This window comes from Chelon labrosus (assembly GCF_963514085.1).
Source record: "Chelon labrosus genome assembly, chromosome: 18".
Lineage (NCBI taxonomy): Eukaryota > Metazoa > Chordata > Actinopteri > Mugiliformes > Mugilidae > Chelon > Chelon labrosus.
In genome coordinates this window covers 6,776,473-6,798,771 of record NC_140351.1, presented here as the reverse complement: position 1 = coordinate 6,798,771, position 22,299 = coordinate 6,776,473, and the positions used below count along the sequence as shown (strand labels likewise).

Here is a 22,299-nt window from a genome sequence, read left to right as displayed (position 1 = left end):
GTGTGTGTATGTGTGTGTGATATGACTTCCCTGCTGGTGCACCATGACTGTTTTGCCCTCCTCTCCAGGGTCAATATTTACAGTTCATCCTCTTCTGCAAAATCACTCTGTCACAGTGCCTCACCATCTCTCCCCCTCTCCCTCTCCCTCTCTCTCTCTCCATCCCCGCTGCTTGTCACATTTACTGTACATCTCAATGGCGGAGCGTGATCAAGGCCAATTATGGCTTGTTTTGTAGCGTGCGGGGCATCCCGTGGAAGCAATACATTACTGGCAACTCACTCGTGCCGATCCAACCCCTACTCCTTCCATATGTGGCCGTCTCTCCATCCCTCATGCCAGTGCTACATGCAGTAATCCACTCTTCACATAATTCACAATGTGGATTTAATAGTGTGTAACGTATATATAGAGGCATTCCTCTTTCGTCCCGGGCCGTAGTAGAGCATGTTTGATGCCCCATTCATGCTTTGCCGAAGGGCATCCGCTAAGCATCTTGCACGGAAGTTGGCGGATCTGGTGACCACACGTGATATAAATACACTTTTTTTTTTTTTTTAGATTTTACTTCTTGGATTGTTCTGAAAAATACACATCAGAGTCACATGGGACAAATTAAGTAAAATATTATGTAGCTTTTAGAGCATTTGATCCCTCTATTGAGTCTGTGCAGCTCTTTCTGGTATAAAATCTGCATTTCTTTTGAATATTAACCCAGTTTTGAACATTATTAGTCAAATAGAAGTTAATATTTAAGTCAATTTCTTCAGTTTTTCCAGTGTTAAGTTGACTTGGTCCAGTTTGTATTCAACCGGATGTTTTAATCTCTCTTAACTGGAGGACGTAAGAGTGAGCACATAACTCCCATTCTTGCCTCCCTCCACTTGGCTGCCTGTGCACTTTAGAGTTCATTCTAAGATTCTTTCATTTGCTTTTAAATCTTTAAACGGTCTCGCTCCTCCTCACCTCTCTGAGCTTCTCCATCCTTACACTTCTGCTCGGCGTCTCAGGTCAGCTGATCAGCTGCTCCTAGAGGTACCAAGGTCTAAACAGAAGCTCAGAGGGGACAGAGCTTTCTCTGTTGCTGTTCCCAAATTGTGGAACAACCTACCACTCCACATCAGACACTGTCCATTATTAAAACTTGTCTTAAAACCCATTTTTATTCCTTGGCCTTTGACCCAGCAAGAGACACTGTTTTTGTGCTTTTGTTTAGTGCTTTTATTGTTTTTAATAGTTTGTCTTACCAATGTACCGCACTTTGTTTCAGCTGTGGTTGTTTTTAAAGTGCTTTATAAATAAAGTTGAGTTGAGTATCCATAACCTTTTGTCCGATACTTTCCATATAATTTCAGTTTCAACCATATACAACCACTACGTTTGCTGTTGTAACTATTTGTAAGGTTAGTTTATTGCTCTTTGTCCATTGTTTGAAGCTAAAACTATCGTGTGTTGACGTATGCTAGTCAAACTGTAATTAATAACTGCAGTGCTAAACATCTGGTGGGGAGAGAACTGCAAGAAACCAATCCTGTGCAGGAAAAAAAACTTTAAATTTGCTAAAAATCAAATTTATTTTCATTTTAAATGGCGAAGGGAGGGAGGAAGGAATCGGGACGTTTGTTTATTCCCAGGCTAACTTGTATTTTTATCATATACAGTGATAGAGATCTATCAGTATTACAAAGAAAGCGCTGGCCTTCTCATGTTAGTGTAGAACAGCAAAAAAAATAAAAAATAAAAGAAAACAATAACACTTTCTATTGTTGTGTATCCGCTTCTGTTAAAGTGTTGGTGAGGCAGGAGGTAGGAAGGACATGTCGACAACACGCACCGACACAATGGTATGGTTTCCCTCTGCTTCTCCACAGGATGCTCCCTGCATACAGTACACACACACACACACAACACAACACACAACACAACAAACCCAGAACAATGGCTCCGCACATGCTGCTTTCATTTACTACTGCTGACTCTTCTGTTGTAAAAAAAAAAAATAAAAAATAGTTTATAGATTCAGATCACCTGCTGAATCAGTTCTCAGATTTCCCATCAAATGCAGCTTGTATTCGCCAATAAAAAAAGAAAAGAAAAAAAAGACAGGATGTGTAAAACAAGTCGGGGATTCTTAGATTTTTATGTCTTCTCACCTTTTTTTTTTTTTTTTTTAACTGTCCACAAATGTATTCCATCATGTGGAGAATATGTTCATGTGAGCAGCAGATTTTCTTCTCCCCGCAGTTAACAGCACTCGTCATATGGTCTTCATTCAGCATTCCTGATATGTTACACAATAAAGATTTATATCGGGCCAGAGAGGTGACTAACTAATACATTCCTCAATCAGATCAAGCTCCACATGTGACTTCTTCTGGTGGCGATATTCAGCGTGATCGCCCTGTGCCAAATTCAGAATTCATAAAATCTGAATTCCAGCCTCAATACCAGCCTCAAATATTAATACGATTGCATTATGAAAGCGCATTTTTGCCGTAAACCCGCTTTTATTGGTTATTTAAAAGCAACAGTTGGCTCTTTTCGGGGGGAGTTAGACATATTTAAAGACACTTTATTTTCAACAATGAAAGACATTTTTGTTTCTGTGTGAAAGTGTTTTATAAAATCGCTCTAGTGTGGTATTGATTACACTAAAAAAAACACAGCTCCTCGAAGAAAGCGTCACGTGTTTCTGATTTGCACTTTAGCTCAGAACAGTTGCCCCTCTTGATCTTGGATCGTCACCTCATCATCAAGACCGAAGCCCATTAATTGATGTTTTCTGCAGCGCGCTGCAAATTCCTCCTCTTTTCATGAATGGCTCTTAAAGCGGATGGCATTGCGTGTCCCTTGCTCCGGCGTTAAGTCTATTTAAGGTCTCAACTTATGTCAGGAAAGACTCAGTGGCATGTTGGCTGAGCTAATAACGTCTGACCGCTTTCCCTGTGAGCTGCATAAGTGCGCCTTTGGGAATAAGAGAGGACGGAGAGTGGAGAGAGGCTAGAGCGAGACGCTACAGCGCATAAAAATGACCTCTCTACCATCGCGTGCCACGGTTTGTTTTCAATACTGGCCACATGTTTGAACGTTGCGTAACTCCTCAGATGCGGTTTGTAAATCACAAAGTATTAGTGTAGAAGTGCGTGTATGTGAGCTCCTACAGACACCTTCCTTATTCGACTGCATGCACAATAGGTAGCCTTTTCTCTTTAAACATCCTACATCTTTATGCAGTTCTCATAAACATAACACATGATAACACTCGTTATGAGAGGGTGACGTCGTAGTGGGACGGAAAAAGCAGCTTTCCAGCCATTCATGCACTTCAATCTCATTTCTGTGCCAGTGGTCATTCCACAGCTGGCTGGTTGTGTCTTTCTGTCTCAACTGTGGGAGCTGTGGCCCAATTAGAGGCTAATTAAAGGGCCGGTCCACGAAAACAAGGAAGCCTTTGTAGTGTTGTTTGCACAGGTGGCGTGCATCACATGCTGTAATGGTGTCAGGTTCAGGCACATCAAGGCTGCACACATGCATTTTTGAGCTCGTGCACTTGTACGCCAAAACGAGGCTGGGTGCACGCGTCCTTTCTTTTTCCTAAATTGTTTTAATTTCCAATGCAGCCGCACGTGGATGCTGACGAATCAGTCAAGGCAGCGGACTGCACACTTCTGAGATGTTCTGCTTCCACTGTAAAACAGCTGCCCACATGGAGGTAGTAAATCTGTCTGTAGACGCTATCCTTAACTCCCTACCTACTCCTTACTGAGTAGTTCAGCAGATAAGGAGCTGCGCTACGTCCACCGTCTTGTTTCTCCAGTTTATTTCAGGTGTTTTTAGTTTTTTTAAATTTTTTTTACTTGCGTGTAAAACTGAGGTGTGGTTTCCCAGAGTGCTGGCATCAGTTGGCCCGGCCGACCCATCCCCAAAATAAAATTCACAACGACAGCATTTCAGACATGACGGAAGAAATATGATGACATTTAAAGACATTTTTCCAGAACAGCTGCCATGTTTGCAGAGATTTACAACCTGAAGCAAATGCCAGCGATGGTCTGGCAAGTTGTGAATATATGTATATATATATATATATATATATATGTGTGTGTATGCATATATAATCGAGTATAGAACTGGTTCCTCTAGATGTGGTCTGATGCTCAGACTTGCCAGACCACAATGAGAGAAGCAAAATGTGTGAGCTAACGTAGAAGCTCTTCTCTCGCCCAGTAAACCGGGGACTTGTGAAGTTTCATTGTCACCGACCAGTAAACCCCCGATGTGGAAATTAGCTACCACACAAAAACTCCACCATTCAACACTGAAATCCAAATTCACCTGTAAATAAAAGCCTTTGTTTAGCTGCTGCTCTGAGGTCAAAAGTGTCTCGCTTTAAAATGGTTTCGAAGGTGGAGGACCAACCGTTTCTCAGCAGTGGCGTGTTTTGGCGTAGTCGACCATAACAGGGTGCACTCTCGCCCTTAAACACACAGCCACCACCGCAGCGCACTCTCGCACACATAGAAGCGGGGTTTCTCTTGTCAGTCGCTCTGATCTCTTGTGGACTTGACCACCCACGCTGCAACCAGAGCTTCCTCGACATGTGACATTCATCAGGCCAAAAACCTGCTCTTTGACTTCTTAACCACATTTGTCTTCAGGTATTTGGAGAAAATCACAAAGTGGATGAGTCACAAGGTATCCACGAAGGCCCGGTACGTTCGGAGGGGTGCTCTTATATTTAGATATGCGTCGTTCTGTGTTTCTACGAGCGAGTGCTGCCGAGGGCATACAGGGAATATGCATCTCCACTGACACACACACACACACACACACACACACACACACACACACACACACACACATACACACTGTGGAGAGAAATCGGGGTTGAGGTTAACCAGAGTTGTGCTGTTATAGAGATAAGAGGTCTCATTTGGTCACGGAAGGAGCAGCTATGGATTTAATGGGGATGACAGGTGAATAAATGGTTGAAATCCATTAACCCTCCCACGACACCGGCTTAAGCCTTCCACCTAACTGTTCTAACACTGCTTCTGTTACAAGCTCCTCTGCTGTCCTACTGTGTGTGTGTGCGTGTGTGTGTATGTATGTATATATACATGTATGTATGTGTGTGTGTGTGTACAGCGTGTAAGGAGGAGTGGTTTAGCTCCAGAGTCCCACCCTGCTGCACGCGATGCCTGGGAATCCGTGCCGGTTGAGGATTTACTGAACACGCTTTAGGGAATCCCAGCTTTCTTCTTCCCACACACACACACACACACACATTCACACACACACACACACACACATTCACACACACCTCTAGGATATGGAGCTGAAATACTTAGTACCAATCAGGTAGACTCATATGCACACTCATACAAATACAAATCACTGATGCAGTCACACGTGCAAATGCAACACGCATTTAGTGCACACACACATACAACCGTCAGTGCTCACACAAATCTGATAAAATCACACACACACATATATATATCTATATATATATATATTTAGATAGATATATATACACCATCTGCACCTGCAAGAAAGCTCCTCCTTCCTTCTCTGATCTCCCTTTCGTCTTTTCTATTCCGTCTTCTTGAGAACTCAGAAGGTGACAATGCCGTGTGATTGTGTGCCCGATTAAAAACTCCCTCTCAGTCAGACGCCCTCTAAGAAAAAAAAAAAAAAAGTACGCTACACAAAAGATGCCAGAAGCGTAACAGTTTGTGTTCCAGCTGGCAGCTAATCAATTGGCTCGTTTGGCTCCGAGTCAAGAAACTCTGAGATACAGAAGCCGACGCTATAACATAACTATTTCCATGCAACTGTCTCTGAGCTCTGTCATGGAAATGTTTGACATATGAAGGGGAGGGGGAAATGATTTCAATTAATTAGCTGCTTGATATGCAAAGAATTGATTTTTGGAAATGCTTTTCGCTGCTGGAAGATGTTTGAATATTCAGCAGCAGCAGTGTTTTTTAGTTTTGTGTAACTACTGTAGGTTATTGTAGTTAACTAAACTATAACTATGTGTGAAAGTTAACTGAAATATTAATAAAAAATAAATAAATGAGAATTTCTTATGTTTAATAAGACTGGAAAGTCAAAATCGATGCGATCCTGCTACTTTCACAAAGTTTTGTATTTGTTTTATCATTTTGGACTTCCCCTGACAGATATTCACGTATTATAATAATAAAAAATAAAAAATAGTGACTCTAATAAAAACTAAAATTATAAAAAATAAATTGAAATGAGCAAAAAATTTAAAAAAAACACAACAATTGAAAATAAAATGATATAATTGTAAAAAATAATTTAAAATGCAAAAGTAGAATTAAAAGAAGTTTAAAGGATAAATAAAAATTAAATTAGTGCTTAGTTTCTAATGTAACATTCATAATTAATTAAGAAGAAGAGAGAATATATAAATTGTGCATTTGTGATAACAGTTTCCTTAAACAAGGTTCAACAAGTTGGTTTGTCGTTCTCTCTACTCTCTCTACTTTCCTCCGCTCCCCCCCTTCCTGCCTCGACCTCTCCTCCGCCTCGGTGACTCACAGCTGGTGATCGAAGGTGAATATCTCTATTGTGGCGCGGTGACACTAAATGTTTAGACAGGGAGAAGCTGTGACCGTCGAGCAACGGGGGAAGAGGGGAGGGGAGGAGAGGCAGGAAAGGCGAGGGGGGCGGGGGGTGATGTCAGCCGCTGACTTTCACATCGGGGAAGTGTTGAAAAGAATCAGGGAGGTGTTACAATATCCTCTGCATCTGCTGGAGGTGGTTGTTGCCCCCCCCCCCCCCCCCCCCGCCTCCACCCGTACGCAGGCGCAGGTACCTAAAAAGCCCTGTCATGTACCAATTAAATGCATTTCTACTTTTTTCTGTCTCTGAGTAAACCTCTTTGTAGCTGCCGCTTAAACACGCAGCGCTGATGCAGACGTCTCCAGATCAGTCCAGACAGCTGTGGACAGAGTGGCGTTCATCGTCTAGCATTTAGCCGCGCGATAAATCAAAACTAAGCGCTCTGGTGAGCGTTGCGCGCCGTGTTCTTCAAAAAGATAGCTGTACAATTAAGCTGAAAGCTATCTCCCATATGCAAACCATCTGGCCGTGTGTGAACAAGGGCCAGACCGGACTGGCTTTAATACAAAACCCAGGTCTGCTTCGCTAAGACCCACTAAGTATCACAATGAAACTTGAAGCATGTTTGAGACACATCTGGATCTCTCTCCGACTCTCCCTCTCAGTACAGTGGAGCCACGGAGGATTTCTCCTTCCTTCTAACACTTACTTTTTCATGTTTTATTGTCCGGTGGGAAAAAGACTCTGAATCTCATCCTCTGTTCTTTTTATGACAGTTCCCACCCTGGATTCTCTTTATCTTTTCCTCTTTTTTTTTTTGTCTTTATTACCTCACAAAGACTCCATACTTTTTTTTATTTTTTTTTCCCACCCTCCCATCTTGTCTTTGTTAGTCATTATCTTCACATTAAAGTGCTCTTCCGTAGCACAGGACGAGGATTAACCAACATCTGTGCAATCTGTCAAATCATTATCTCAGAATAGCATCAAATTAAAGGCATTTTGCTTCGTCTGGAAGTTTTGTTTTGCAATTCAGACGCGATTATTATCTGATCATTTAGTAAATCACGGTCTAAATGTGCTTTCGCGACTTTTCTTTCCACTCACTTTAAAGCCTCCTTCGTTACGTGCGCGACGGCGCTGTGTAAAAAATCCCAAAAAAATACATGCGCCTGTGCTCGAACGGGCACGATTGCGGCAGGCTATTTAAAGTCGAGTGAGGCCGCAGTGGAAACAAAGGCTGAACGACAAGACCACACACTGCTGTGGGGGGGAAGACGGTGGGGGAGACAGAGATCTCTCTCTCCCTAACGTCGGCGCGTCTGAGAAGATTTGCACGTTTGTGCGGGTGCAAGCATGCGTGTGTGCGATTTGCCACTGATAGTCTGGAGCAGGATGCTGAAACTTCTCGTTATCAGGTGCCTCGCTTCTCCAGAGACGGTGATATCATCGGCCTTATTTAAACATCCCTACTGTGGACGCATTAGACGGGCCCTGGACGGGTCTAAAGTTACTCACCAGGTGTCCTCAACGCTCTGGACACTTACTAGCATATGTTTTTTCTTTTTTTTTTTTTGCCAGCCCTAAATGGCCTTGTGGCGGTGGTTATAATCAGGCTGGTGTCGTGCTCACCGCAGAGCTCTTCCTGCCGTACTGTAACGGGGGAAAGAGGCAGCAGGCTCGAGGGTGTCCCGTGATTGCATGTAATTTATTGCATTTATTAACCTAATTCTGCTAATTTGCTTTGAAATGCCCTTATGTCTGGAATCAGCTCTCTTCTCTTCTCTTCTCTTCTCTTCTCTTCTCTTCTCTTCTCTTCTCTTCTTCTGGAAAAATCAGTCACAGCAATTAATAATTACAACCTGTGGCGACCGAGGAAAGCATTCTCTCCCTCTCTCTCTCTCTCCCTCTGTGCCGTCTCTCCTGACATGTTCAGCGTGTAAACTTGGCAGGGCCAAATTTGTTGATTGTGGGCTACTGATGTGACCCATCTGGGGCTGAAACATTGCATTAGGTCTTCGCACGCTATTCCTCCGCCACTCCCTCGACTCAGCAGCTCACCCCCCTCTTCTGTCACATGAGAAACAGTTGCAGCACTGTTGTTGGGTGAGGAGGATGTGGGTAGCTGGTGTGTTTATGTTGTGTGTGTGTGTGTGTGCGTGTGCACAGAGTGTGTGTGTGTGTGCAACGGGAGACTGGCCCCCGAATGGACGGCGGTTCAAACCCAGCGGCAGCTGCTCGTCCTGCGTCTTTGAGCAAGACACCGCGTCCCTGAGAGGCTAAAATGTAGCGGCGTTAGCTTGGATTGTCTTGAAGAGTGGGTTTGTGTTAGTGGGTCAAGATATGAAGTAATGTGTAAGGATTTCTTCCCCATTTGACAGGGATTTATCTCACAGAGCGCTAACATTTGCAGCTGAAATGCACACAAAAAAAAACAACTTAAAACCCAGATTTATTTTATTGCATACCTCGCGTGAGTCGCTCGCAGTGACACTAATGTTTTGAGCTGCTAATACTTTCCCAAATCAGCGATGCTGCCCTTATTCCAGAGACATCCTGAAGCTATTGCAGAGGAATTTCTGTGGCCCTGCTCATAAATCAGACTTCAGCTGAAAAAAGAAAAAAAAAAAAAGTCAAGCAGAAAATGCTGGAAGACCGGCCTGCGCTGTGATGTACAGTACAGTGCTGCTCCAGATGAAGTGCTTCGGGAACATGTGTTCCTCACTTCTACCTTGTCCGAGGCGTCCTGTTGTCTTTTTCGCCGGCTGGAAATCACAAGCTGTTGCGCTGATCAATGAATCACTTAACTTCTTTTTATTTATGCGAAGATTTCTCTCTCGAGGAGTGATCCATGAAATGAAGCGTGATCCTCTCGACGAACAAAGCAGCTGCTTCGGTTTCCGACGCTCGCTTTGAGACCGCAACACTTGTGCAAGCGTTGCTGATCTGATGAACGCTGCCATCTTGCATCTCACCCGGCGCGTTAGTTAGATTTGATTAGATAAAACTTTGAAGATGTCTGGGAGGAAATTGGTGTGCGACATCAGAGAATGGAAGAGATAAAAACAGGAAAAACAGAGAAGCATAAATCACATTTCTAGATGAAAACATGACAAGAGATAAGAGCTAGTAGTGAAACAGAGGTAGAAGTTAAATACATTTTATTGGGAGCATGTGATTAGTGTGAGCAGTTTGTGCAGCAACCTTTCAAACGAAGCGACAGCATGAAAACAGAGAAGTGGAGTCACAGATATGGGGTGGATATGGGCGCTGGTCCAGCGGCGTTGCCCGCAGGTCTCAGCTGCAGGGCGCCACCAAAGAGCCAGAGTGGAAGTTTATATGCTGCTGAACCTAAGCGGTGGTTTACTGACACAGGGTGTAATGTGAGGTTCATTAGTGTGGAGGCGATAATTGCAAGGGTAGTCTGAGAAGCGTGCGGCGCGTTAACGCCGGATATTCGCCGTACGGCATTTAGAAAAATTAGAGTTTGGGAGTTTTCTAACCTTTTAAAGTGGGTATTTTCAAAACTTCCAGAAGCCACTTTTGGGACTCTATGTCCTCACCGCCGCTGGTTTTAAAGAGTCTGACAGATGCACTTCAGATGCACATGATTTCATCTCGCATTTCATCCAGCTGCAGCCTCGATGCATGACATAAATCTCAACAAATCGAATTATGCAATGACTGGATAATACCCACTATTTAGATAAATCAAAGAACTTTTTCCACATTTACTCGTTACCGACCCGCTCCTCGCCATCTGCAGATTTCAACATAGTACAAGAACATAAATTTAGCATATAGCTAAATCTATAGCTTAGCTCTGCCCTGGCTGCAGGTTGGAATTTAGACTGAGATCTGTCATGTCGTCATTCTTCGGGGATCAGCCTCTACAATCAGTCACTGCTTTGTTTGAAGTGATCTAAATCCAGCTTCAGACGCTAAATCAAATATGCATGTTTTTCCCTCTTGTTTTGATGTGAGCTGCTCAGTTTTGGAGATATCAGGGTAAGTTATGTCCTGCCCTCTCTTAAAAATAACGGAATTAGATTAGATGGCACTCAGCCTAAAGAATGCTTGTATTTGGGATTTAAATAGCCCATATATAAAGATGTTGTATCCTGCAACTAGCTCCAGTTTCCAGTTCCAGTACATTTCAGACTTTATAGTTATTTTAAGACGGTCAAAGACATCAAGACATCAGCTTGTGTGCTACAGGGGAGCTTTATGGTCAGTGGACAGAGACACTTAATTCTGTCTGCTGACCCTGCAGCGCCCTACTGTACTCCTGCCGTGCTGCACAAAAGTGATTCGAATACACACAAACGCACGCACCTGCTCCGCTGCTTTCTTGCGACTTTTGCTTCCGTGAGAAGAGGAGTCTCATTTTCGGGGACGGGGATATTTAGCCACATGGTGAGAACGTCACCCGGGCCCGAAACACACAAACAACTGCTGAGTCATATGCATGCATGCAAACACTCAAGGAGTGCAACAAATAAATGCTGGTCTATACAGACACGCATGCACAGAAATGTTTTCCTTTCTGTTTTTTTTTTTTGCAGACTTAAAGCACTCAGAAACTTATACAGTAGCACAGCTGATTCCAATTTCCCCATAGCTTCAGCCCTTTGACATGTCTTTAAACCAGCCCAGCTTGTTCAACTCATCGCAAACAATGATTACGTGCTGGGAGCTTGTCTGCTTTGACCGCAGCTCGTTCTCTGTACACGGGAATTCAGTAAAATTAAGAGGACATTTTTGTGCAGCTGATTTGCAATTCAAAGTTTCGCCTTTGATGTTATGGTAAATTACAGATCCACGGGCCTCGTAGAGACAAATAATTTTGATTAAAGGGATGCTTTCTCACGAGTCACAGATTAATGATTGAAAATTGTGAGACGTCCTTTTATAGCCGTCCTTCAAAGCTCCGAGCTCTGCATTTCACATAACGCAACTAATGGCATCTTTTAGTAATACTTTAATAAATCAAATCTACTGTACACCTCCGGTTTATACAACAGCTTTTGTGCCGTAAATCTGTCATTTCCTCCTTTGGCTTCGCAACGATCCTTCTGAGCCACAGAAAAAAACCTTATGCCTCTGCTTCCACGGGCTTTTCTCACTTGCTCATCTTTCATTTTTCCTTGCACTGCACACATCCAGCCAGTCAAACTTCCAAACCTCCATGCAGCGTGTTCCCTCTCGAGGGAGCATGTGCTACAAGTTGTCAGCTTTTGCTTGCGCCCCGAGAAAAATAGTCTTCCAATTTAGAGCGACAGCCTGTTTAGAGAGCGCAGACAAGTCGGTGTTTGTTTACACCCTGAAAAACTCTTCAGTTGGTTGGGAATTAAACACAACACTCTCTCTCACACACACACACACACACACACACACACACATATATATATATATATATATATACATATACACACTTGTAGCTTCACGCTAACACCAGATGCCAGGGAGCAGAGTGGCGGCCGAGTGGCATCTGCAGCAAAGTCCCACCGTGCGTGACTCTCTCCTGCTTCTTTTAGCAAGCTTGCGTGATCCCACCATCATTCCCATCAGTATCACACACACACACACACATATAGACAAACACGCATAGCGCCTGCTGGGCAATAGCACGAGGGGGGCATATATGTCTTCTCTCCCCGTGCCAAATGAAGTGATCGGAGCCAGCACTGTTGGTATAAACAGGCTCGGATTATGCCGTGGTTATGACACGCAAGCGGCACAGATGGGAGATTGTGAAGTGGACAGTCACGATATGGCCAGACCTGACAAAGGCTTTTTGGCTGGAGCTTAGTTATTTTCACTTTTAAGGGGTTTTGGAATACCGCTAGGATATTTGCTGCACTGACACCGGGCAGTAGTGTTGAGCAAAGTCATTCAACACTTTTATTTCATCCCTTATCTAAAATCTCCAATCATAAAGTTCACTAAAGTTGGGCAACACGTATAAAGGTCTAATTTTCCACTTAAGTTGCAAAATATCAGCTGAATGATGCTGATAAAAGTTTTCCATCATTGATGCCAAGTGGAAACGCATCCATTTTCCCTCATTTTGAATCGTAGAGTCCACCATGGCTCTCCTAAACACCTGTGAACGCTAATATTACATATATTTTAGTGATGCTTACAGCATTTAACTGTCATGTTTTTGCTGTGCATGGGTGTAAATCTTTTTCTCATCAGTCACTTTCTCAAAAAGAGAAACTAAATCAGATTACGGTTGGGTTTGCGTCGATGAATTAGCCCTTTCATCGGCCAGCGTTTTATGAGATATTGGTGAGAAATGAAGGAGATGAATCACCCCGTGTTAAAGTGGAGCTGACAGGAGACGCTAAGTCAAATCAAATCAGGCTGAAACTGATGGAAAAGTCCGCTTTTAAACCGTCACATGTTAAAATCCAATTTTCAGAGTTATGTTTTTAGCTCTGGGTGTTCAGAAATAGGGTGAACGGTGTCTGTGTGACACCAATAAATACTGCATTCTGCTATTGCTCTAAATTACCTGCCTCACAGATTGGTCCGGGTCACATAAGCACACACACACACACACAGACGCAGGCACAGCAGATATATAACACCTCTGGTAGTGTCTACTGATTGACAAGTTAATGGATGTCATGCATAAAGCATGATCAGCATCGTGGCTATCACTTGATCCCCCTCAACCCTGGACACATTAACCACCTCACACCCATTTAATTACACATTGGTGGGCCTTCGTTATGTGTGTGAGGGGCGGATTCTGCAAGAAAAACACACTATGTGCATGTTGTTGACCTTTTAAAGTAGTTTAAAGTTTAAAAATCTCCTTTCTTCTCGGCTTAATGAACCATTTAAAACACCGTTAGACGCAGCCACAGAACTGAAAACAACTGCGGTTCGCTTTGCTCAAACAAAAGTCTTGGAGCTATCTGCTGGATGTTTTTGCTTGTAAAAGTGCGTCCATTCTTCTCCTTTAACTCGCCTTTCCTAGAATTGCATGTTGTGGCAGCCTCACCTTTCCCTCGATTTGAAACCTTTAATCACCAGCACACTAAACGATCCACTATTTTTACCCAACGCCCGCTCCTCTCCTTCTATAATTGATGTCACCTTGAGTGAAACCTCAAATCAACACATCTTGCCACGAAGCACTCTTTCCACCCAGCGTCGGTGGTTAGCATTAGTTTAGCATTGCGTGCTACGGCAGCATTAGTGTAGTTTCCCTCCCATATGGATTCAGCCTGAGGGACCATCTGCCCATTATTACTTGCCTCAATGGGCCGAAACGGCACCATAATCTTTTTAACAGATTACCTTCTTGTTATGGAGAGACTGTGAGGGTGAAAAAAAAAACCTTCTAATGGCATCACAGATGAAATCAACTTTTTGTTTTTATAAAAAAAAAAGGTGTGGTTGTTTTCCAGAAAACCTGTTGAACCTACTGTTCGCCACGAAACGGGGCGAGGGCTGCTTCTGAGTGGCCAAAGAGAAAGGGGGGAAAATGCGATGAGGGGAGATAATCTGAGGCTTGTTGTACTTCTGTCTCCCTGTCATTTTGAATAATGTGAGTGAAACCTGCTGGCACGCGATGCAAGGAGACGGTGTTTTGCAAAAAGTAAGACGTGCATGTGATGCTGCTGCAAAACGGTGCTCTCCTCCCTCCACCCCCTCCCGTGCAAGAATTCAGTGTGAAGAAAAATACAGGAGGTAGAAAACTAATAATTATTTCCTGAGCCGTTTTAACTGGTCCCAAAGGTGCTGGAGGTGTTTGTTGTGCAATCTCTCACGGCGTTAAAAAGTTTAAGACCAACAAGTGAGCAATATATTACTCATTTATTACAGTTTTTTCTATACATTGTGAGCCTCTTGTAAGTTTGAGATGATAATAATAAAGTGAATTTAGTCCTTAAAATCATTCTTCCCTTGTATTTCTCCCTCCTCATCCATGTCTTCCTGCATTTTCAATCATATGTGACTGATTTAAAACTTCAAATTCACTTCGCATGGTACATCTGTTTCCAAGCCTCTTGTTTGTTTACGAAGCACGAGAGGATTCAATTACAAATTTATCCCTAATTAAACTCCAACTCGGGGATTTGAAGCGACCAGCGACCAGCGACCAGCGACGGTGCTCACGTGAACGCTAACGTCAAGGTCCTCCCGCTTGTGAAAACCGAGACTGTGCGAGCGCAAAAATAGAAGGCTGGCGCTTTATTGTGGCCAGGTGGGGTTCCGTGAATGCAACTTTTATTAACCGCCAGCTCCTTGAGAGAGCAACAAGCCACAGCCGCTCTCATCAAAACAGGAATCCAAGGAAAGGGGACTATTTATAGAGCAGCCACGCATACATGCATGCAAAGGGGGCTGATGCCTCCTTGCAGTGGATCTCAGATGTGGATGTTTAGATGCGGCCTCTAAAGATTGCATGAGAAATGTATCAGCTCTTAGTATTACTTTTTATAGTTGGATGACTGGAAACGGCACTTACTGTGCTCTCCGCTGTGATAGGTTATCTCAAGCCAAAAGACGTCAGTCAGGTGCCCCCAAAAGGAAAATGTCCCCATTTGAATCGGCCTATCAGCGGAAGTTGGAAGTAAATTTTAAAGCAAAGGTGACAGGTCTTATTGTCTGCTCACTTTAACTTAACAATAGATTCTCAAGTCGACTCCCCTCTCCCGTTAAAATACACTTTCACTGTTTGGTTCTGTAAGTACAGCGTGTACATAATGTGTTGACACTCCAGCCTCCAGGCTCGGTTTTCTTCGCTGGTATATAGAGTTTGTGACTCATGAGAGAGTTTGTGTCCCGAGTTCAACCCTCCCGAGCGTCGACGTTTCGGCCGGTGGAACGTATCCCATTCCCGGCAACGGCAGGAAAACTGGAGAGAGTCTTGAATTAGATGATACGCCATTGCACTCATTTGGGTATAGTCAAAATAAAAAAAGAAAAAGCTTTTCCTTCATAACTGGCTCATCTCACGCAACACATGCCTGAATGCGGCCGTGCATGTGCATGTGTGTGAGGGCACATTCATTCATTCATCCTCCTTGGGCCTCCATCCATTTGCATTCTGTTAGTCTTTCTAATTGTCTGTATAAATATTGCACCACATTGGGCTTGTGTTGTGGTTAATTTTTTTTATTTTTTTTTTCCCAAGGCTTGACAAGCCAAATTTAGGAGTGTTTAGACAGCCTGTTAGCTGGCTCTGCTAGCTCGATGCTCATCAGCAGAGCGCTTTCCCCTGCAGACGAACATAAAACATGTGTGCCCCAATCAGCAACGTTCTCTATTTATAGGAGCAATTAGATAACTTTCAAATTATGATTGATATAATAGCCCTCCAGCATATGTGTGTGTGTGAGGACATGGCACCAATCTCCACAAAGCACCGTGAAGCGAAGCCACATACGGTAGCAGTGTACACTCTGTAGAGATGTTGCCATACAAGTCTGTTTTGCCCAAGGGCTCATGTGCGAAGACGTATTACTCCTGTACAACACGGCGACTGGCGCGTCTGCTTGCCAAACAAAACAGAGAAGTGGAAACAATCGAGTTTACGTCCCGACTTTCATTCACTGTTATCCCATTTGCTTTGTCATTATATCGCTTCCCTTCTGCTTCGGTATCTCGGCGCACAACCAAGGCCTTTGTTTATGGTCTGCTCAGAAAATCAGGCTTCCCCCAGCGGCTCCCCCCCCCACCAAAAAAAAAATCACTCACTCAACGTTATAATCTCCTCGGAAAAAGATGAATGTTTGTAATTCCTGACCTGGGTCCAACAAAGTGCTTTTTTTTTTTTTTTTTTTGCGGTTGTTGTTTTCCCCTTAAATCGTTCCATCCGTCTCGGTGCAATATGTCACAGAGGAGACAAAACATTCTCATCCAAAACGGCATCAGGAAGATTATAAACCTCCATTTAACGTTAATATATGGCACGTAAGAGGACTTAGGAGGGAGGGAGTGTGCTGCACATACTCGGAATTGAATTAGTGGAAAGGTCTGCTAATGTTTGCAAAATGATGAAAATGCCAAAAAGTAAAAAAATTTATTTATTTATTTATTACATTGCAAAAACATAAAAAAAAAAAAAAGTTGTAATGGTATGGAGTTGGATTTGGACACAGGCAAGATGTGGATATTTGATCTCTGGCATAATGAAGTATTAGCTTCCATTACAGTGCAGGCTTAACCTTTTTGCGGAGCACCATTGAGCGCTTGCCAGCAGTCATCAATATTTAACAGCTGTTGCTATTATGAAATTCTTTATGGGCTAATGTGGCTTGCCGGCTTGCACGCAAGGCCTTGGCCGTCCGCCAGCAGCCTGTCAGGAGGAAGGGGGGGGAGATTGACAGACGGTTCGCTCGCGTGACAACCAGCCCTTGATCAGCCAACTTCTCCCTCTCTCTCTCTCTCGCTCTCTCTCTCTCTCTCTGTCTCTGTGTGTGTTGGTATTGCTCTCTCACCGCTGTGGATTTCCTGTGCCTGTGGAGAGACAGAGAGAGAGAGAGAGAGACATAGAAGAAGACTGCCGAGCGAAGGGGGCGGGCATAGGCAAAGGAGGTGGCAGCAAGCCAGCTCAACCTCAACACACACACACACACCCATACACACACACACACAGAGTTTTCTCTACTCACGCAAGCCTTGTAGGAGGGGAGGGACTGCTGGGCTGTGCTGGGCTGCATGTTCAGGTCTGGAGCTCTTTTTTACGAGCCAGAAACACACAGCTGATAGTCAGCTGCCAAAAGATAGCACCCACCCTGCTCCTATCAGGGGTGGACCTGTATATAGCACAGATGATTGTTTGGGTGTCCCCCCCGGGAATAAAAATCAATTTACTCAGAAGGATTGCTGATGCTTTTGGACAAAATTAAGACGTACCAACCAAATGCATGTAAAAAAAATCAAATATAAAAATGCTCATAATGCAGAAAACACTATGTAAATGTTATGCTGTTGCAAATTATGGTGTTAGAAAGTGTTTCCCACACTTTTCTACAGTGCATGCATAAAAATCAAGTCCATAAGATGATTAGCAACTAAAACTGCCTTGTAAAGTTTCTTTTTATACCACTTCTTATCATTTATTAACATTATTTATATCCTCAGACAGACTTGAATTAATTTCTGCGACACATGAGCAACGAACAGCTGCAGTAACCACCTGTTTGACCCAGTTTGGAGTTGCATTGCATGCATGCATGCAGGCTGGCTGGCAGGCAGGTCCCAGGTTAAAACCGTGCAGCAGCTGACGTCTATTAGCTTGTATGATTGCGTACCTGCTCTGGACAGGGACAAGACCCACAAGTATGGCGTATTAACCGAACCGCTGGCCTCAAAATGCATGCTGCTCTTGTACGCACGATTCGTATATCACTTTTAAGTACTGTCATGCCATGGGCTTGAAATATTAAACATTTTGTGAGACACTTCTCTGTCTTCTATCCCCACAATCCCAAGAATAAAAGCACGTCAGTGTGACGATGGGCCCTTCAGAGACTCCCCTCCCCCTTTCCTTTTTCCTTAGTGCGTCTTCTTCTATCTCTTTATTTCAGCTGTTGATGCTTTTACAAGAGGAAGTGGCATCAGCAGAGAGGGTGTTGAAAACAGAGTGTGCTGTACACATCCGTCTGCTTCATGGCCAAACTCACCTCACCCCCTAGAGGCTGCAGACATTAACACCTGAATAATAAGACCTGGTTCCTGGCAGCAGGAAGAAGCTGCTGATGTTTTTTTTTCTTTAAATCTTAACTGAAGCGAAGCACCGCTACCCTTTTATAATTTTAATTATGAGCTCTGTGGTCCCTCCTCCAGAACTTTCTTTGAGCCCGTTTCATTTAAGACGTGATAATTGTGGAAGTCTAATATTTGGCGGGTGGTCTCATTATTTAGTCTACACAGTGGAAGTGGAAAGACAGGCCCGTCCGACTAAAGGAGCTCGGCACTTTCAGCCTCACCCTTTGGCACCATCTACATCCCTTCTACTTGTCACTTTATTTTTCTTTTCTTTTTTTTTTTGCCTCAGCACCCTGTCCTCCCTGCGCACAGAGCACATAAACGCCTCGCCATTACCTACTCTGTTTTCCCTCTCAGACCAGAGAGGGTAGAAAATAGAGGGCGAAGAAAAGCAAACCCTCCGAGGACATGAGCGGCGAGGAATGAACCCTGAATTGCTGGCAGAGGAAGTGCCGGTGCCGATAATTAATCATCCCGTGTGTTTGTCTTTCCTGACGCAGCATCCTCTCCAAAAGCTGCCGTAAGAGAGAAAACAAAAACACACGAGGCGCTGAAGGAGGAAAATGAAGACGGTTATTAGATTCGTTTCCCTCTGCAATGGTTTCCACTGGTTGGGTGATATTGCGGTGATTGGGCTGAATGGTTTTGTGTGTGTGTGTGGACGTCTGGGTCTTTTTGTTTGTGTGTGTGTGTGTGTGTGTTTGCGCCTAGCGGAGGTGATGACCAAATGCTTAACATTATTACTGGCTTTTATGAGTTTATGAAGCTGCCTGTCAGCATCTCCTGCGCAGACTTTGACCTTTACTTGACACGAAAGGCTTGAATAAAAGTATTATAACTGAGGCAACAAATCAATATATGTGGAAAAAAAAATAATAATCCAGGATAACTGTTTGGATGAAAGTAAAAAAAAAAGGCCATGCGTGCTTGTGAGCGGATTTAAGAGAATTTTTCCAACGTCACGAAATCGGTTGTCGATCGCCGTGCGAAGCCGAGCCGAACAAAGGAAGGGTGGTGACGAGGAGGAAAGGAAGGGTTGAAGAAGCTCAATGGGGGAGGGATGGACGGGGGGGGGGGGGGATGTAGAAGATGGTGGAAGGTTAAAGGGGGGAGGAATGGAAGCCGTAATGGGGTTAGTCGGCGGGGGGTGGAGAGGGAGCAACGAGGCATCGGAAGATACATCCGTAGATACTTTTTTTTTTTCATAATGAAGCTACGCTGTGTGTTGCGTGACTAATCTGTGCCAGCTACAATGAGTGACAGAGCGAAGGGCTGATCTCTTATCCCAACCCCCCCCCGCCTCCCACCCACCACTGACTGCACACCCACAAGAGGAACACGCAAACATGCCTCCAACACGCAACGCACACGTCACCGGTTCACATGTGAGGGTTCGGCACGCCACGATCGTGATCATACAGGCTAATTGCGTGTGCAGCACGGTGTGGCCTGGAAGTAAGAAGGCTCTGCTTTGTGGCAGGAAGCACAGCCGTTGACGATGGAGCGTGACTTAGTTGGGACGTTCGGTTGAAAGTTCTGCTTTATTAAATTGCAGGTAGCACAAACAGGAGGTGGGGAGTAGCTCAGGGGCAGGCTGACATTGTGCTAAATTAGAATAAAGTGTGTGAAGAGATTCTTAACAGTGTCCACCTGTTATATATAGCACGGCTGCACTTTGTGATCAGTTGGCCAGAGGCTCAGCTAGGTAACAGCGCCACTGGAGCTGGAAAGCTTTTACCTCAGGAATCAACAAAAAAACAAAAAATGTTTAGTCTCCTCTCTCCTTTTTGTTCAAGACATTTGCTTCTATTAGACCCGCTTTAGGAAACTGCTAAAACAACCGGATGTCATCATTAATTTGATATAAAAACGAGTGCAACGTCACTTTTTTTCTGTGTTACCGCCAAGCCTCGCATGCGTCTATATCGTGTGTGAGAAATCCTGTAAAGTCCTTGTTAGACTTGCCCTCCGCACGGGCTAATACCTGGCTTTAGCGCCGTGCAAAAAGCAGACTGAAGCGTTTAACGTGTTCCCGCCACATGTCTGAGCGCTGGTTCCAGCTCCCTCACTTGTCATGTTGGAAAACATTAAAGTTGAGAATGTGAATGGGATTTTTACTTCCCAGAACTTGAATCCTGCAAACATGAGCACATATCCATAAGGTTAACTTGAATAAGTAGTACAGTGGATGTGTGAGTTCCTTGGTTTGTTTCTGGATGCTCTCTTCACCTCCACCTACTGTATACTTTAACTTCCAGCTATCTTTGTCGTAAGAGTTTATTCATTTATTAATCTTCCAACCAATTTACCCAGTTCTTTTGTTTCTTCTCACAGCGAATCAAGAAAAGACCTCCAGGAAGCACGTCATCAGCACCGCATCCTCAAACGCTGAACCCAGGAAAGAGAGCCTTTCCCTGGGCACCGGCGTCAGCGAGAGCGGCCTCCTCCTGGAAGTAAGAAAACCCACCTGGCATGTCGTCTGTATTTATATCTTGTGGAAGATTTGTGTGTATGTGTGCATGTGACACCTGTTCCGATTCACTCAAACAGCAAGTGAATGCAAATACTGCCCTACAGCTGTTTTGCTAATATACATTTTTAGTCCACTAAATGTCATTTTGGTTGGCATCGTCTTTTCCTGCCTCCCGCACGTCACCGTCGGTGAAATGCCCTCAAGTTTGCGTTCACTCCAGTCATGGCCGTGTGTGTGTGTGTGTGTGATTGACTTGGAGAATTGGAGGCGGGGTGGGGTGCGGAGTTTTTCAGTGTGTGTGCATGCGTGTGTGCCCTTCGCCCTCTGCCCTGACCTCCTTTGCAGAGCCGCGGTGTTGCGTGACATGCGGGTGAGAGCCGAGTGTCAGAGCTGATGAAGGCAGTGGGGGGAACTCGAGCAGCCGGCCAAGTGTGTTTTGTGTGAGCTGCATCTGTGTCCGAGCGCATGTGGTCCTGGGTGAAAGTGAGCAGAAGGGAGTGAGAAGAACACACAAGGCTGTCAACACCAATCAGAGCGAATAGAGGATGTGTTTTTCAGGCACTTGACCTCAGACCTTTAATCAGACTTTGACAACGGACTCATTATGAAGGCATTTGTTTCAGTTTCTTTTGGATAAATAACATTTGACAAGTACTTTTTTTTTTATTTTGACATGACAAGAACGCCCAGTAATATGCACGTGTGTAATTTTGAATACATTTCAAATAAACCTTGTAAAGATATGTTGTTAAGTTCCTGGAAATGCTGACTGTTTCTGTTGAGGGCATCGGAGCAGACAGGTTGTCAGACAAATATAGCAGCGCGCTACATGTGAATTGCTCGGGCATCAGATCATCATGGCGCACTCAATATCCTAATGGCTCACGGTCAAGCAGCAAATTATGACACTGATCGTCGGCCAACAACTACGCGCACGCAAACACACACACACACGCAGAGCAGCGCCGAGCCGAGCCGAGCCACTGATGCTTCTGTTAACGCGTTGGGTTTCTCAATGGGGCCGAATAAACAAAAGGCTAGATTGACCGTAGTGATGTGCCGCCTCCCGTTGCGTGACTCGTCCTGCGCCGGGGGGCCCTCGCTGCAAACTGTGTTATGGCGATGGGATCCCAAGAGAGGGAAGAGATGGATATGTGCGCGCGTCGTCTGGTGGTGGGATTGCATGTCTTTGTGTGTGTGTGTTGTGGTATGCGTGCTTAGGTGGCGTCTGTCTGTGTTTGGCAGGTAACAGCGTGGACGCAAGCCATGGATTGTGCTTGTACTTTTGCATGTTTCCATTCACGTTTCAGACCCTTATTTTTCTCACTTTTAACACAAAGTGCAGCTGAAGTACTGACAAAACAGCAAATTAAACCAAAACTGCATTTGTCAACTTTGCAGAGGTGCTAGAGGGAGAGTCAGGATGCTGCCCAAGGCTTTAATGTTCCATAGTTACCAAACTTCCTCCCATAGGTTTTGAAATGATTCAGTCA

At 44.3% G+C, this 22,299-nt stretch overlaps 1 protein-coding gene across 1 annotated transcript in view; it reads left to right on the top strand.

The window, feature by feature from the left end:
• The window catches only part of LOC311503707 (uncharacterized protein), a 62,473-nt gene that overhangs the window by 25,042 nt on the left and 15,132 nt on the right, over positions 1-22,299 (top strand). The window contains exon 4 of the mRNA XM_084566578.1: positions 20,668-20,786. Coding sequence (XP_084422704.1) covers positions 20,668-20,786 — 119 coding nt within the window. The remainder of the gene's footprint in view (positions 1-20,667; positions 20,787-22,299) is intronic.